The sequence below is a fragment of the Pyxicephalus adspersus genome, chromosome 2 (genome assembly GCF_032062135.1).
Source record: "Pyxicephalus adspersus chromosome 2, UCB_Pads_2.0, whole genome shotgun sequence".
Classification (NCBI taxonomy): Eukaryota; Metazoa; Chordata; class Amphibia; order Anura; family Pyxicephalidae; genus Pyxicephalus; species Pyxicephalus adspersus.
In genome coordinates, this window is record NC_092859.1 from 13,404,174 (window position 1) to 13,422,822 (window position 18,649).

An 18,649-nucleotide genomic window follows, 5' to 3' on the forward strand; every position below is an offset into this window, starting at 1 on the left:
TCATTAGGGGAATCACCAACAGGAGGAAGGGGTCCTGAGTCCCTTGTGTTGATAGAATTGTTGGGTGGATCAATAAATAATTACCAGCAAACTGAAGAAGATCCTGATTCCCTGATATAGATAGAATTGTTTGGTATATATCCACAGGGATCAGCAGAAGGAGGTTCTGGTTCCCCTATAAAGATCCTCTGTATAGTTATTTAGTTCGATCTTGTTTAGAATTCTGTTTTGAGTTTTGGAAACCTTGCTTATGAAAAGATATTGATAAGAAAATAGAGTCCAGAGATGGACTTCAAACATGGTACACTCTGAAAGATGGAAAAAGGGGACTTGGGGACTAAAAACTTAAAGAGTACCTAAACTCAGAAATTTCCCTTTACATAAAAGGGTAGGTAACCCTTTTATGTTAAGTAAAAGTTCTGTTCATTTAGGTTTTTTTAGGTGCAATACCCTTCAAAAAAAAAAACTTAAAGCCTCCCGGCATACCTACATCACACATCCCGGGAGGCTTTTGGGTGCTCCTGCGCATGCCTGAGCATTTCAGGTATGGGCAGAAGGGGCCTTTTGGTGAAAAGAGAAACATTTGCCAATCTTACACACACGCAGGGAGATCGGCAATTTTTTTTTCCAACCTATGTCACTTGATCTCGTGCCTGGGTCGGGTGACATAGGAAGAAGAACCGGGAAGAAGAGGAGAAGATGGCACCAGAGACGGATACCGGGACGACACGATGGAAGACACCCCCGGACTGATCAACTGCTGTGCGGGAAGGTAAGTGAATTTTTTTTTGTTATAGGCACTTTTCAGTTTAGTTCCTCTTTAACAAACATTTGGAAGTGCATAAGGCTCAGCAGAGCAGTATTTTCAATATGAAGCAGAAGTCAAGAGCGAGAGGAGATGACCTCAAACTAGCTGCAGAAAAGTCTATAACCAACCCAAGAAATATTTTTTTTTACAATGGTTGCTGATTGGAAGAGACTTCCAATCTGGTGTTTTCTGCAGTTATTTTAATATGAATGTAAGAGAGGTAGCTGAGACATGACAGATAAGGAGACTGAACACACTAAACTAAAAGTAAATGAACTTGTGTGTGAGTGAACAAGGGGAGGACTCTGAGCAGATACAGACTTGTGTCAGGCAGGGGTTGAGGAAGGATAGTTTGATATATGAGGACAGGCAGCTGGGCAGGCTTTTCATATGTAAGCAGCACAGAGGATGGGCAGGGCAGAGTTAAGCTGGATCTCTACAGAAGGAGGTCTCAGTCTTATCTGGTGCCTGGAGCAGGCACAGGGCTGGGGTCTCCCTTTCTCTTTTTCAGAAGTTTGGATTTAGCAGACAAAACTTTGCTGTGCAAGGTAGGTCTCTATGCTTCTCTACCTCTGCTTTGTCCATCTCATTCCCAAACTTTTTCTGAAGTTCTCTTCATTCCCATCTTGCTCCCTTGATAGCCTGCAGCGCATTGCTATGGAATGCTAGCAAAATCCTATCCGTCCCCCTAAACCAGCATCCATCTAGTGTTCCTAGGGTGATATTCAATCCAGATGTGCAATGCCTTCCATATAGTTTTTGTATATTAGTTCTTCACCCCCTGGACCCCTTCAACCATCTTTTCTCATGGCTATGGCCACTTGTCACCTCTTGTTGGGAAGGACTAATTGATGGATGAGCATTACCTCATCCCTGGCTTGGCACAAAAGATAGATTAGCGGGAGAAATTGTGGTTTTTTTCAGCAGATATGTTGAGTTTATTATAAAAAAAATTGTAGTAAAGGAAAAATGAAACAGAAGTTTAGATCTTTTGTCCAAAGCAATCCTGCAGATTTTTTGGAACAACCAGTTAAGTTTCAACTTAATCAATAATTGTAACTGGTTGCTATAAGCAATGTCTTCACTTGCTGTAGTTGTGCAGTGAAGTGGCTTTGTTCCTGCTGGAAAGAATACCTTTGTTGCTATGGGCAAAAGTGCAGGTCCTCTCCAATTTTCATAAACTTTCAGTATTAAAGCAGGTGTTGTTATACTATAGTATAAAAATGTATATAAAGTTATGTTTAGTTACGCTACAAACAATTATTCTTTTACCTAGCTAGCCATGCACCATGCAACATTTTTAATTAATTAGACAAGTCAAAAATTCAAAATCTTTGCAAGTGATTTTGGATAGAATTTCTATGGAAAATTGATCTGACAAGCTGTTTTTGGTTTTAGTTAGTTGGTTAGCCATTATGTTAAAATCTAAACCACTTCTTGTGCCAATTAGCTATGGTGGTAAAAATGATCGGAAAATATATCGAATATCGAACAAGTGGATAGTACTTTGAATACTTGTAGTTGATCTTAATTGGTCATAATATAATCATTGTAATTAATTGACTGAAAATCATGTGGTGTATGTCTAGCATTCGTTACATGTCAAGTTGGCTAAGATTAGTTGCTATTAGCTTTCTTTTTTTAAAAAAAATACAGCAATTAATAGCATTGACTTTTTATTGTAAATATATGCACATATATAGTTATAATTTCTGCTCAGGTGCAGTGTATGGAATGATGTCAATCTATTGGTTGTTTTCAGGACTTAAAAATGCAGAAAATCCTAAATATTTACAAGATTTGCTCAGATGTTTATATGGTGTACTGGCTGCTGTACCTGTGGTCATAATATGAAAATGCAGTAAATTATAGAAACAACTAATTTCTGAAATTATCACTGCAGTGCAATGGAAGAAGCTAAATTATTGCAGCTTGTTACAATGCTTGGATAACTTTTCTAAAATAAAAATACATTTAATGAGAGTTTAATTAATTGGCTCACCTGCTCATAGATGCCGCATCACCCACTTTGGATATCAGTAAACAGACAAATCTAACAACTGACAAGTTGGTTTGATGACTTGCATATTGTTAGATCATTCTAGATTTGATGGTATAAAATGTGATAAATAACCACAATCAGATTTTGTTTAGGTTATGAAGAAAGACTGTTTGCTGTGTAGATTGAGAATTGTCCTGGTGTGATTTTTGGGAAGATTCAAAAAGATTTAAAGATTAGTTTTTTGAATTCACAACAGTTACTGACTGTAAATGATCGTAATGAAACAAACTGATTTCTGCAAAAGTTTTAAACTGGGAAAATTTTTGTCCAACTGGGCACAAATATGACCATTGCCACAAATGTTAATCATTCAGTATGTATATGGGTTTTCTGTAAGAAGTGTACTAATTTTGCAAAAGAAAGCTGACCATATACATTAGAATCTTAAAATGAAAAGTTTTACAAGGCATGTCAGAAAAGATTGTTAGGTGGGGGATAAGATTTATATTCTGCTTAGGAAAAATTTCTAATGTATCCAATAACCACTTCCCCATTAATATACTATTAATATTAGTTTAAGTGCATTAGACTTTAGTGCAATTTATTTAAAGATAGTAGATTGTAAAATCAGATTATAGATCAGCATGCTTAGTAGGTTTCTGGAGGTTCTGACAGCACAAAGATAAATATTAAGATGGAGTTAGTTGATGAAAAGAAAACAGGTTTTGAGCATTTTGGACTGTTTCTGGCTAATGACCATTTTGCAGTTTGGAGATTTTTTTTTTGTTATGTAGGGAATTATATGTGGAGCAGTGACAGGGGACAACAGGTTCTGGTCAGAGCCGAGCTGGGGGAGGCATATGAGGCAATCGCCTTGGGTGTTTCAGCAGGAGGGGTTGCATTTTGGTCTTTTTGTCCTGGGTACTTAAAGATTGTATTTTAATACTTGTTTGAGGCATGCAAAAATTGGGTTGATATATCGTCTCCCCTTATTCTCGGGAAAATATGTGCCCTATGGTTTGCATGTGTCACCATGCTAAATAGTTATCTTCAATATCCCAAAACAGTACTGTTCTGTGCCAAGGGCTTCCAATTTTCTATTCAGCACCTGACATTGGTGTCATAGAGTTAAAGTCTTAAAGAGTTAAAGAGTTTTGTCATTATCTTGATTTTTATGACAGATTCTCTATAATGTGAACCTGATACTTTGTTCATACAGTGCAAATGAACAGGTTTACTTTATTATTGACACTGTAGCAGATTATAATCTGTGCCTCGCTTCCTTCCTTGCCATGTGACACCTCTGGTTCTGGCTAATTAGGTACTTGGGTACCCAGCACTGTCAAATGTGAGTTCTATGCCCTGTGCAAGCTCTAAACCAGGATTTGGAGCGGTAGGGTGGCTCAGTGGTTAGTACTCTGGCTTTTGCAGCATTAGGTCCCAGGTCCGAATCTCAGCCAGGGCACTATCTGCATGGAGTTTGTGTTGTCCATGTGTTTGCTTGGGTTTCCTCTGGGTACTTTGTTTTCCTCCCACACTCCAAAAACATGCAATTAGGTTAATTGGCTTGCCCCAAAAGAACTTAGACTGTTGTAATGACATATGACTATGGAAGGGACATTAGATTGTGAGCTCCTTTGAGGGACAGTTAGTGACATGACTATGAACTTTGTACAGCGCTGCGTAATATGTTGGCACTATATAAATACTGTATAATAATACACTAAGTTTCTGCTTCTCAAACAAATATTGGAGGGAAATACATGAGTAAAAAAGTAAGGGGGTGACCATAACGGGAATCTGTTGCTGTGCCCTGAATGGCCCAAACACAGGTTCACTTTTAGATGTCTCTTCCCCATTTTTCTAAAACCTGCAATAGGATAATGAAAAACAGATCATAAAAACATCACCATGGAGTTTGTGCAGGCTTGCCTATATTTTATGAGTGAAATGCTGGGCCTGGCTCTTCTCACCTCCTTCTATAAATACGCCTGGCTGTTTTTGCAGATACACTGGCTTCATTTCTTGTGAGCCTCCTGGATATCACTGACCCAGAATAGTTAAAAGAGAGAAGTTTGGCAAGATAGCCAGGAAACTAGAATTTCTAGGAGTAACAAACATACACCTTAAATGAAAGGTTTCCTTTGAGCTATGAATTGGTGACCTTTATGTAAAGCCTAAAATTAAAATATTTTTGCCTTGGATAGAGTAGGAAATGGTTAAAGTAGAACTCCAGCCCTTTCCTACTGTACGGGGTCAATGTATAAAGCAGTGAATATGACATTCATTGAAACATTCCCTGGTTAAGAATCAATTATTGCCACACATGGATAATGAACATTCTCCACCAGGGAATGTTTCAGTGAATGTCAGAATCTCCGCTTCATAAATACACCCCTAAAAAAATGAGTGGATTGAATATCTCCTAATAAATATGCCTTGTTGAGACTGATTTTAATATTTGTCACAAACTTGACCAAAAAAGATTACAGCCACTTTAAGCATCAAATAATAATACAACTGAGTGTCAAAATAAAAAATAAAGAGTATGCATTGAATAGGGGAAGGAAGCTTTTAAGGCACTTTCATCTTGCTGATTAGACAGACAGCAGGAAGAAGACACTGTGTGCCTTGAAAACATGGTATTTCTATTGAACTTTGTTAGGAATGGTCAGGTCATATACACATTAAATCATTGACATAAATCCTAACATAGATTGCTGAAATTAAAAGAACAGTGTAGCATAACAAGATTTTTTAGTTTTGCTTGTGGTTAAAGAAAAAAAAATGTATTTCACCACAAATGCTAAACTTTGCAAATCAGAAAGAAGTTTGCAACAGGTCCTTGTGGTACAGCAACGCTGTACTATTTGATCCTTGGTCTACTCAATGTGAGTGTTCAGTTTATTGGATCCTGCAAATAGTTTATTGAATTTTCAGGGAGTTAGGAGAAAGAAGGAACAATTTCTGTATAATTTTATTAAGGTGTAAGAAAAGTCGTCCACTGTGGCTGCTCAAACATACAAAAATAATTGCAAACTAGACCGAGACCCGTTAAGATCCAAAATACACAATGATAATAGGATTATGTACCCCAAGCTAAGCATAGAATACATATGAATAGAAGAACATTTTAAAATTATAAAGATCTCTAAAATGAAAAAAATTAATCCAGTGATTGGTCAGGATTAGGGGTACGAGTAGTTTGCGCTATACACCCCAGTTTGGTGCCTGCATATACATGATCATTGGTGTTCTTGCCTATGGGAAGAGATAAGGAAGACCACCAGTTCAGGCTCCTTGGGTGACAACAGGCTGATAACATTTTATAATGTGTCTGAAGGCATCAATAAAAGTACAGATAAAATAGTCAAACATCATTTTAGGTCTGTGGGTATTGTTAGCCTCAGGTCAGAATACAGACATAGCTCCCAGTTTTAGGCCATTTGCATGACTGAATGTTGGGTGTGGAGTTCAGGATTTAGAATTTTCCAATTTCCTGGATATAAATCCCTGATGACAATCAGCACTATTGAAATGTAAACCAACATACTGTATTCAGGCAACAGTAATGCATTTCTATACCCTCCGGCTACAAACATGGCCAGTGGGATTGTGAGATTAGTGTAAGCACAGGACATGTCCAGCTGGGAATAGTTCAGGTTTTCCAGCTATGGAACAATGCTTTATCTTCTACTTTGTAAGACAAACTACTGGGTGATGCTCTGAAGAATCACAGAAAACAATCTCTGGTTGTCTAAGGTCAATTTGTCATCTTGACTGCAACCTTCTGGTTTCATATTTCATATCTCCATCTTGTCGTAGACAGGTGGGTGTCTAGGATAGACCAATAGGCCCTGCACTACGTATTAGCACCCATTGAGTCCTTCTGTCCTATATGGCCAACAGAACATGGACATGGTGGTCACCAGGTTCATCTAGGTCCTAATAGTACAAACCTCTAAGCGAATGGACCTTTCTCTATTCCATCTAAAAGTAAAAGTCTTAGCTTCGGACATACTTTACGGTAAAAAAGGACTTTTTTTGCCCATACTAACTGTTTAGAGAAATGTTGGAATAGGTCAGAAGGTATCTGAAGGTTACATTAAAGAGCAGAGACCTATTTTTTAGTCCTAGTTGACCTCAGTGCCCCATGGTCATGAATACATTCCTGATCTATGTCTCTGTGGGGACAGATTTCACCTTTGTAAAATGTCTGCTTGTCTCCAGCAATGAAACTGTCCCGACATTATATATTATCTGTTGGCTTAGTGTTTAGCACATGTTTGTATTTCAAAGCAGCAAATTGTGCTACAGGATAATATCTGTCCATGAGCTCTCCGACATTTGGGAGACAGACAAATTTATGCTTTTAAAAAGAATTTTGCAATGACAAATTATTTTTTTTTTTGTTTTGGAAATAGGGTTAAAATGTAATGGTATAAATGAAGTTACATTAACATTTAGTGTTTGGCCTGGAAGAATCATTTCCAGGAATTTGGCTTAGATATATATATACTTCCCTTTCTGCTTCCTGGAAGAAATAAAGCTGGACTTCAGGAAGACATAAGGAAACACCAAGTAATTTATGTACGCTTTAAAAAAATAAGTATATTTCTGAAATGCTGATAGTGTAATTGTGTAAATTCAACAGACTTTCTTGTAATTGCCAGTGCAGTAGCACTCATACTGGAAAATGGAAGGGCAGCATGTTGAGCCAATTAGGTTTTTCTGCATGCAATGACAGGGAAAGTGAGTGCAAACGTAAGAAAGAGATACATTTATTAGTTTGCAGCTTCATTATCCAATCAGAAGCCTGGGGCAGGAAGGTGACTATATGCTTTATTCCTGTTGAGAAAAAGCGGTCACCAGTTTCTGTTATCTGTAAATCTAAAAACAGGATGGGCAGAATTACATACATTGGGCAGTCCGGACACTTTAAAAGCTTTTAAAGAGCTTTGCAGCTTTTGGAAGATTTGACCCCTTCAGGTCAGTTGGCATGCACCTCTGATGGACCTCCTATGTCTATATGCAACCTTATAACAGCTCCACTGACTGCAGAAGGCATACATCTAAGACACTGATGGGCACAGAGGTGGAAAAACTCCAAAGAGTAGACCAGCAGGGCAATTGTACAGTTTGTCACCCACTACTTGGTTCAGGAGGAAAGAGTTTTCCAAAAGGTCTTTACTAATGCCATTCCCACACTTTACTAATCAATACTTTTTTTAGTGATGTCCTCATAAATTATCATTCTTTGAAAAAAAAAAGCTTTTTCCCAAGGCCTCCTTTTTGGCCACAAAATGTAACCTAATAAAAAACACTGCACTAATCATGGCAATTTTGACACAAATCATCATTAATTATTTTATTTATGTCACCTTCAGGGAAATTAATTATTTTTTAAAATAGGTTTTCAATTACTTGCAGCAAAATATTGTACTGAAACTTTGATTGAAGCCTAAGAAATAAAATTGCAACAGTGACATCTGCAGGTCGGGGAGTGAAATGGAAACAAATATTCTACTAACCCCTCTGCCCTTTTTGCTGAATTCCATCGGATGATTAAAGATGAAAGATTAAAGATTGCTCAAAGATATTTTGCATCTGACACTTCCAAAGCATTGATAAATGTTGTCATCCTCCTTGACGCTGTAGGGTTTCCCTACTTCATTACAGGTTACAGATATCTCTACAGTCCTGCAGAATTACCTGACAGAAGTATAAGAATGCTTGAATTAGTGACATAGTTGCTTTAGGGGGAACTTTTGATATATTTGTCAAATTGCATCTCCGAATTAACTTAATATTGTGTTCATGTGTTAACTACTTTGTTTCTACATGTGGATTGTAATTATCTGTATACAGCATCTTATCTCATCGTAAATAAATAACCAAAGACTTTCAACATCAATACCTGGTAGCTAAATATATTGTGATCCAGGGGACTGGAAAAGCAGAGGCCAGATTTAAATTGTCAATTATTTTGTAATTTGGCTGCTATACCTTAGGCCAGCCATTTTCAACCAGGGTTCCTCCAAAGCTTGCTAGGTGTTTCTTGAACTGTGGATGATTGACCTCCGATTTGATGATCCCTGCATAGTTCTGTGGTCATCACCACTTGGTAGAGCCAGCTTCATGACTCTAGTTGTCTGTAAGGGTGGCATTCATTCCATCGGTCACCAACGTAAGTGACTATATTGCCCACCAATAAATTGGTTCTGGCAGGGGATCCCCAAGACCTTAAAATTATTTTAAGGGTTATGCAAGACCTAAACAATTATTTTTAGGATTCCTCAGGAGTTAAAAGGGTTAGAAATACTGCATTAGGTCTGGATCTGCTGCCAATTTCTAAATGGATTTAATTGAACATTTGTTCACACCACAAGTCAGGGTCTGTCATAGGGTAGGGCAAGCTGCACGGTTGCCCAGACCCCCTTGTTTCTCCGGGGTCTCCAATGACAGAATGGCAAGGATGCAGAGAGCTGGAATGTAGTGCATTTAGTGCCTTCACTTTATATTTTCCTAGGGAACATTTTGTCTAAAACCAACCCTACATCACTTAAGATCCCTGGTCATGTTACCGATCAAAAAACAAATTTGGAAAAAAATATTTGCTCATGTTTATTAAACTTTACTGTATGTAATTTGATTGAATTGTACTTTTATTTCATGTTAAAGCAAAAAAGAAGCATCATGCTTTCAAGAAAATGTGTGAGCTTTTATGAGCTGAATGGGATTCTCTGGGATGTGCTTCCCATGTATCCTATTATTTCCACAGAGAAGACAAATATGTTGTTTTTTATTCTTAAAGAGGGATGTGAAGAAATGTCCATTATATAAATAGAATCAGATAATCTTTCCTGTGTTGGAGCAAATAGCAGAATTTGGTCACGTTTCAGGAAATGGTAAATCTTCTATTTGTAGAAAACAAGAGTGGCTGTGTGACATCACCGAACCGGACAATGCTGATGAGTATCTGTGATAATGGTCACAGTGTACTGTATATTCCTACCAACTATACACTAATAGTGATCACACCGCACCGTATAATAATACCGAGTATTTATACCCCGATAATGATCACCCCCCACCATATAATGATACCGAGTATCTATACCCCGATAATCATCACACCGCACCGTATAGTGATACCGAGTATCTATACCCCGATAGTGATCACACCGCACCGTATAATGATACCGAGTATTTATACCCCGATAATGATCACCCCCCACCATATAATGATACCGAGTATCTATACCCCGATAATGATCACACCACACCGTATAATAATACCAAGTATCTATACCCCGATAATGATCACACTGCACCGTATAATGATACCGAGTATCTATACCCCAGGATTGTATACTAAACCCAAACACCAATGTATAGGAGGATTGTATTCTGAGCCCAAACACCGATGTATGGGAAGGATTATAACCTGTCCTAAACCACCAATGTATGGGGAAATTGTATACTGCCCACGATCACCAAAATAGTATGGGATTGTATATGGTAACGGACCACCATTGTATGGGGGAATTGTTCACTCCCAGCCCCCTTAATGTATGAAAGTATACTGACCCTGACCACTAATATAGATTGACCACTAATATAGATATAGACTAAGAGATTGTAAACGACCCCATACCACCAACATATGAGGGGATTGTAAACTTTCCCCGATCACTAGTGTATGGGGAGAATCTATTTTTCTACAGCCCACCAATATATAGGGAAGATGTATGTTTACCCCGACCACCAATGTTTAAGGGAATTGTATACTTCCCATAGGCACTAATGTACAGGGGGGTTGTATTCTGTTTATTGGCCATCAATGTATGAGGGGATTTGTTTACCTTCACTGACCACTGATGTATGGTGGAAGGGAGCTGTATACTGTTACAGTGCACCAGTGTATAAATGTAACTTTCAAACTAACAAAAAGACAAATGAAGACCCCTACAGCAGATCTGTGCCACTGAAACAAGATGAGAGGAATACATACAGTGGTTTTTTGAATAACGTTTTCACACTTGTTGGTTTCAGGTCTTTATGCTGCGACAATGCTTACAATGTAGCTGCTTTGCATTAAGTGCTATGTTTGTGGTTCACACTCTCTGTGTTGGTTGGTAAACAATTGCTGAAAACTTGGGGTGGGAAGGAAACATCTAAAGAAATAGTAAACTTAAACCCACGGTTTCATATCCCATCACACACAAATGCTAAATAAAATGCAATTATGTTCACATGAAATGAGTTTGAGAAATGAAAGTTCACCTTCATGATGCACACACAAAAAAAAGTAACACTGTTTCTTATGTGTTTGATTTAATGCCAGTAGCTTATGACAAGGGCATTCCTAAAAAGATATTAATTTTCAAAAATAGACAAAGAATTTATGGTTGTGTGTGGAAGGTGGGGGGCATATGTGGGTGCCTGCAGGTCCTGACGAGGTGTTGTATGATAGGTCGTAATTCTGTAATCCATCCCAGCTAATAAGTACAATCAGCTGCCAATTTCCAGGGGTAACCTAAGGAACCGCTCCTCCTTTAAATAATTACACAGTCTTATAAAATCTCAGCTTTCTAGATGTAATATTCAGTTTCCTCTATTTCTGTTTCAGATTTCAGTTCCTTATTTTTAATTTATGTCATCTATACTTCTAAACATAACTTTTTTTACATGCAAAAAAGTCATTTTATTATATTGGAATAACTTGTAATTTAACACAGTATGTAATCTGATATATTATTATGCTCCAATTGTTACCCCGAAAAGTGAACTTGAAGAATACCCCTCAAAAGCAACTCTGGGCATGCAGACAAGTACAGACATAGACATCAGCCATCAGGCAGGAAATCTGAACAAGCAGACGCTGTGGTATCCCAATTCTGCTATTGGCAATCTGATTGCTCAGATGCATTTAAGGTCTAGAACAGTTTTTCCTAACCTTTCTAACGTGGGGGAACCCTTGAAATAACTTTCTGGTGTTAAGGAACCCCTTCTATATTTATTATATCCACATCTCACAGTATATTTATGTGGTTATCAATGGGAAGAATGTTTCTTACATTATTGACCAGTAGGATGAATGTCGCCTACAGACAGCCAAAAGGACAGATCACAGAAAGGAAAGGTTCATTTTAAGGATGATATCCCATGCAATAATCTGTTATGAATGACCTCTACAACAACACCACAAAAATTAATAATATCTAATACTGGATGTATGTTTGGTGAATTTGCTTCAGAACAAAGCCCTAAGTGGCCCCAAAACATAATTTATATTCAACATATGACACATGGAAATTGAAGAACGTGTTGTATTTTACTCTTTTCAATAGACCCATAGCACATGATTCACCAGACATCATACGTGGTGTATAAAGTAACCAAAGCTAAGCTTCCAAATCATTTGCAGAAATTTTCCTGCAGAAATTCCTAACCTATTATAAATTGAAGCCATGACTGTGTATGCATCAAAAAAAGGCTTATGAGTCAGGTTTAAATGTTGGAGCCATCGCTGGATCTCAGCCACTTGTTACAAGGATAGACATGTCTACAGGATCTTTATGGTTATGGTCGCCCATCACTGCACAATTGCTGTTAATGTAAACTTTTCAGTAACCTCAGAAGTCTGAATAAATAAATGTCTAACTTATCACAATATACAGCAACAGTATCACTTATCAGAACAGATATGCCTATTATCATTACAAAGCTGTCCTTCATTTTCAATCAGATGAGTTTGCTCAGGCTGGAATCATGTCATCAGTCTGCTGCAAGACAAAGGGAGCATTTTCTCCATTCCCCATTGATCAGGCAATGAGGAACATTTTTTCCATTCCCCCAGTGATCAGACATTGATCAACATTTTCTCATTTTGCCCCAGTTATCAGACATTGATCAACATATTCTTCATTCCCCCAGTGATCAGACATGGATCGCCATTTTCTCCAATCCCCCAGTGATCAAACATTGATTAAACTTTTACCCACTCCCCTGGCAATAAGACATTGATTAACATTTTCTCCACTCCCCCAGTGATCAGACATTGATGAACATTTTCTCCACTCCCCCAGTGATCAGACATTGATTAACATTTTCTCCATTCCCCCAGTGACCAGACATTGCTCAACAATTTTATCACTTCCATATTGACCAGACATTGATGAACATTTTCTCCAATCCCCCAGTGATCAGTCATTGATGAACATTTTCTCCAATCCCCCAGTGATCACACTGATTCACATTGTTTCCATTCCCCATACATTCCATTCCATACATTACCAGTAATCAAGATTTTTCTCTTCTCCACCAGTGATCAGACATTATTACTTTGTAGCAAGTGACAATGTAATAATCTGTAGCTGGGAGTAATATGAGATACATGTAAGATAATACATTACACATACACATTACTTGGATCCACAATGTGTATGTGAAGACAAATTTTTATTTTCAGTTTTGGATAAAATGTGAGTTAGAACATCCATCAGGTTTTATTTGCTGTTTGTAATGTATCCTCACTATTGTCCTTGTTATCATTGTCTCTATTAGAAAAAAATGATGGGAATCTGAACACTTGTACGCTGTCTCAGGAATCGTAATCTTTTTTTGCTTCCTGCTGTGTCTGTAAGGCAGAAAGCAGAGGGAAATCCCTCAGACAGACAGAACACAGAAATAATAATAAAAAAAACTACACATTTCCTCCAAAAAAGTTTTGGCTTTACGTATGCTGTAATGGTCACGTCCAGGTTCTGGAATTCATCCGGTGCTGACAATTTCCTTGCTTTATCTACTCCATGAAGTTTCCTTAATTTTAAAAATCTGAGTTTGCAGAAATGTATGGAGTTCATCAGAGGTGTGCCAAGAGGCTATAGACCCTCAGAAAGCTTTCTGAGCATGGATTTATCTTTAAATCTAAGATAAACTTTATTCTGCTCATATGTTGCCTAATCACCTTAATGAACATTCTAATCAAATTCAGTAAAACTGTTTTCATTATAATTTATGTTTTTGACCTTGTGACATCATCACTGGGTGTGTATGCCTCTATGCAAAAACAGAGGCAGCGGAAAAGGCTGACAGGGTGCCTTTCATAGCTGCCCAAAAAACTGTTCTAACTCCCCCTTATGATGATAGTCCTCCATGATTAAAAGGGCTGAAGTGAAATAAATGAGAGGGGTGGGCCAGGGACAGTAAGGCTGGGAAAGAATGGGCTAGATCATGCTACTGGCCATCAAATGAGGGGGGGGGGGGGCTGTCTGACTTGCTGCAGCTTCAAATGCACAATGTGAGACTCGCATGTCAATAAATCCTCTTCTGGGTTGAATGACATAAAGCTTTATTCATCCACCTACATTGAGTGAAAGGCGTCATGCATTTACTCCCTTGGAGGGGTTGTCATTATAGCGCCCTGCCCGAAACGGGAAGCTGACATCACCACGTCATTCACTGCGTCAATTATTACTCCCAGCACTGTGGGGAAATAGAAGATGGGGACCCTGCTGTCACATGACCTAAAGACTTTTTTAGAGAAGGTAAGTATTTAAAAAAGGGGGGGTTAGGCCTTATTAGTTTTTGTAATAATTTTAGAGCTGCATTTGTGTTATTTTAAGTTGCGTTCAGCTACACCAAAAACAAATTAGGACTATCATTACATTATATTACATGCTGTGAAAACCCTTCGTCATTGTCTGTGAATGGGTTAAATGAAATATAATTTCTGTAATGAGACAGGTTTGGGAGAACGCCTACATGACAGGACAAGTCTCTAAAACCAGTACACAACACTGCATGCAGTAATTATTAGTCGAGCATGCTATGCTTTTCCTGTATATGTCCTCCTCTCCTTATACCTAGGACTGTACCATTCTGGCTGCCAATGGACCCCAACAGGTAAAGCAACCAATGGGCCTGAAGGGCTGGGGCAATGGGTTCATTGGCTGCAGCAGTCATACGATCCTCTGCAGCTCAGATAGAATGCATTTACCTGTGGCCCATGCATCTAGGAAGTTTGCTTTTTTTTTAGATTTATTACAGGGAGGAATCTGATATATGGCATTTTTATGGCAGTATGGATAAAAAAGGTTTAGGCCTGAACGGTTTTAATGCAAGGTGATATAAGCCAACAAGAGTATCCTTGCCCTGATCTTTGTCTAATTTGAAATAGGAAATACAAATATTGCATTAGATTTTTATTATGTGGTGCTTAATAACCCTCAAATCTTTAAAAAAGGTTCTAGACCAGTATATGCAATGAAATATAGGGCCTGATTTATTTAAGCTCTGCAACCTTTTAATTTTTTCACTAGGGGTTGAATTTAATGGATTTATGTCTTTTCCTGACTTACTATGTAACTATATGTAAGGCTGGAGAGGATACATTTTCATCAGTGAAAGTGGGTGATCCAGCAAACCTGGAATGGATTTCCTAGACCAGATCTATTCCAGGTTTGCTGGATTACCCTGTTTCACTGATGAAAGTGTATCCTCTCCAGCCTTCTGGAGCTGTAATAAATCAGGCCCATAGTTTACTGCACTGCGAACTGCATAGCAAAACAATTGTCTGATTGGAGAAATAGGGAGAATTAGGGATTTGGTGTTCCATACATTTCCCTGGAGACTGGTGCTTCCTCCCCCATTTCTTGAGCTTCTGTATTGGTCATTGGGGTCATCCATTACTAGGGAGGATCAGGATGTGAGAGGGCCAAGCTAGACTTTGCAGGAAAGGTCAAACTGCATATAAATTTGGCTACATAAATCTCTGCTCATTTAACTTTAAGTAACCTTTGCTTAGGATTTGTTTTTCATGGTGGCTTTCCCAGGTTTGCAAATTAAAGCTGAACTTCAGGCAGCTATAAAACTACGCAGATTAATACAGCTGGGTATTCATTGTTAAATTTTAAGATTAGGTTATATTTTAAATGGTGACACAGCAATTCATCAGGGGATGAATTTATCAGTCTGCTTCTGCTCCTTTATTGTCCAGTAAGTAGGTTGAGGTTGAGAAGATGGCACCGCTAGATTCATTCTACAGAAAGGAGTGTCATCCTTCTGGCTCTATTGGGTGCAAATTTCAAAAGATGACTGATAAAAAATAAGCTGCTAATATAACTTTCTTATATACACTTCATCTGTGTAAACATTGATATTTAAATATTACTATAACACAGTAAAAAACATTGCATACAAATTCACTTTCATTTTAAGGTAAAAAGTTGCTCAACAAACCATCCTTCCATTGTTTGCATAACTCTGCCCTTTATTTTTCTGTATATAATTTTAAAGGAAGCTGGTTGTGCAACTCAGTTAATGCTGTTTAAAGCGTTGTTTTTGCCTGTAATATTTCACAAAGAAAATGTAGAAAAAAACATGCATGCTTCCTTTGATAAGGTAATATTGTGACAATAATGAAAAACATTTTTAATGCTAATTTCTTTTTTCATATTCAGGTTACAGACTTTGCATTGGTTGATGGGACAACACTGACTCCTTCAGGATAAAGATGGAAGTACAGATTCAAGAAAATCCAATGCCAATTCTTTGGTTTTCTGAATGGTCGTGAAGGAAAACACTGTCCATTTCTGGATATGATCTTTACTGCTCTTGACACTCAACCACAGTTTTGAGTTTCCAAACGTTCCCCAAAAAAATTGTGCAAAATGGATGGAGAAACTCCTCAATATCACCTGAGCCGGCTTTACCGGGAATACCAAAGCAACAGTGTCATATCGCTTCATTACAACTATACCGGAAAACTCAGCACTAGCCGATACAAAGGCGGACTCAAAGCTGAATCTGTGGTCTTTCTGGTGGTATGTGTGCTCATTGTCTTGGAGAACCTAATTGTACTTTTGGCCATATGGCGCAACAAGAAATTTCATGCTCCTATGTTCTACCTGCTTGGCAATCTGACCCTGTCGGACCTTTTGGCTGGCATCGCCTACATGGTGAACATTGTGTTGTCAGGGGCAAACACGCTTCGCCTTACACCTGCTGCATGGTTTATTAGAGAGGGTGGTGTCTTTGTCACATTGACTGCCTCTATATTTAGCCTACTGGCGATCGCTATTGAGCGTCACATCACTATGGTCCGTATGAAGCTCTATAGTGGGGACAAAAAAGGACGAATGTTCTTGTTGATTGGAGTGAGCTGGCTGCTGTCTATACTGTTGGGTATATTGCCAATATTGGGGTGGAACTGTATCCAGAACCTTCCAGCCTGCTCCACCATCTTGCCCTTGTATTCTAAGGATTACATTTTGGTGTGCATTAGTGTCTTTCTGGCCATTCTTATATCTATTGTGGTCCTCTATCTCCGCATATATAGGATTGTCAAACACAACAGTCAGAGACTGGGGACACTTCGCAAAGGGGCGCTGAGGAAGTCCCAAAAGTACATGGCCCTGCTGAAAACACTTACTATTGTGGTGGGAACCTTTATTGGATGTTGGCTTCCACTTTTCATATTGCTCTTGTTTGATGTCTCATGTGAGGTCAACGCTTGTCCAGTCCTCTTCAAGGCTGATTACTTCCTTGGCCTGGCTATGATAAACTCTCTCTTGAACCCCATCATCTACACATTAACTAGCAAAGACATTAGAAGAGCCATCCTGAAACTGGTCTGCTTCTTCTTTTTTGTTAACGAGGATGGAGAAACAAGAGGAAGATTTGGCTTCTTCCCTGTCCTAGAAAGAAGTACCAGCAAATCAGAAAAATCATCCCATAAGCAGGAGGGTTTGGAGACCACCGTGTCTTCGGGGAATGGGACTCCAACACCGGTAAAGTCACTTGTGCCTCCTAGAAAGTACTGAACATTGTTACTCTGGATGATCAAAGTCACCTGGACTTCAAATTGACTTCAAGTCCTAAAAAGAAGCCCACTGTGAGGGCAAAGCATTAATGCAGAGGTGCTCTTTCTATGGCGACATTGGTTTATATGCCTGGCTGATACCTCACAGATCATCTTGGAGATCATATGAAATTAGCATTTTATTTATTGTACCCCTAAGGGTTGACTTGTTTGTCCCTGGAGTAATCAGTCATTCACAATCAAGTTTGTTACCACCTGCCATCTTTTAGTTTATAATAAAGCATGAAGGGTTAAATCCTCTATCAGCTTTACATGTTCTCTGGGTCTCTGTACTTTCTTGTAATGAAAGTGTAATGAATCACGCAAGAGCACAGAGAACAAGGAGAGCTGCCAACAGGGTCTGGTTATAATGACCTCCATTAATAGGGGTGAGTGAACTACCTGAACACTATTTCTGGTATTCAGATGGCATTATATAAGGGTAAAACTAGCCTTGAAATATAAAATTTATTATTCCATAGGGAGCAGGTAGCAAGGGGGCTGCCGTGCCCTCAAAACCCTAGCTATCCCTAACAGCAAGAGCTCACCGCATAAATGAAGGGCTGGAAAGAGGAAAAGAAAGAATTGAAAAATAGTATTTCACACTGCAACAGTGGCTGAACAATATGTATAAAATGTAAATTGGTGTACATAGAAAATGTATAAATAAATAATGTATCAAAGTAGAATTAACATGTATTGTGTCATTCAAAAATACAAACGAAGTGTAAGCTGTCACGTGTGTGCTGATTTTAGTCAGTCTGGATGGCCAACAATTCTGCTCTGGTACCAGCTATGAAGTTGAATAAAACCCAACATGGCAAAAACATGGAGTTTACTTTTTCTTCAATGATTTAATCTTTTAATAATCCCTAAAAGTATTGATAAACCAGTACACAATGCATACAGACAGGAACTTGTCTAATCTCAGATTTGGTGATGTATCTATTCTGCTGTCCAGTGTTCTCCATGT

The 18,649-nt window shown here is 38.4% G+C and overlaps 1 protein-coding gene across 1 annotated transcript; it reads left to right on the top strand.

Annotated features, from left to right (window-relative positions):
• The first annotated feature begins 1,199 nt into the window (after positions 1-1,199).
• On the top strand, positions 1,200-18,365 carry LOC140322939 (sphingosine 1-phosphate receptor 1-like). The gene is made up of 2 exons (XM_072399603.1): positions 1,200-1,356; positions 16,277-18,365. The coding sequence occupies exon 2, from the start codon at positions 16,487-16,489 to the stop codon at positions 17,636-17,638; it is 1,152 nt and encodes a 383-aa protein (XP_072255704.1). The 5' UTR covers positions 1,200-1,356; positions 16,277-16,486; the 3' UTR covers positions 17,639-18,365.
• The last annotated feature ends 284 nt before the right edge of the window (positions 18,366-18,649 follow it).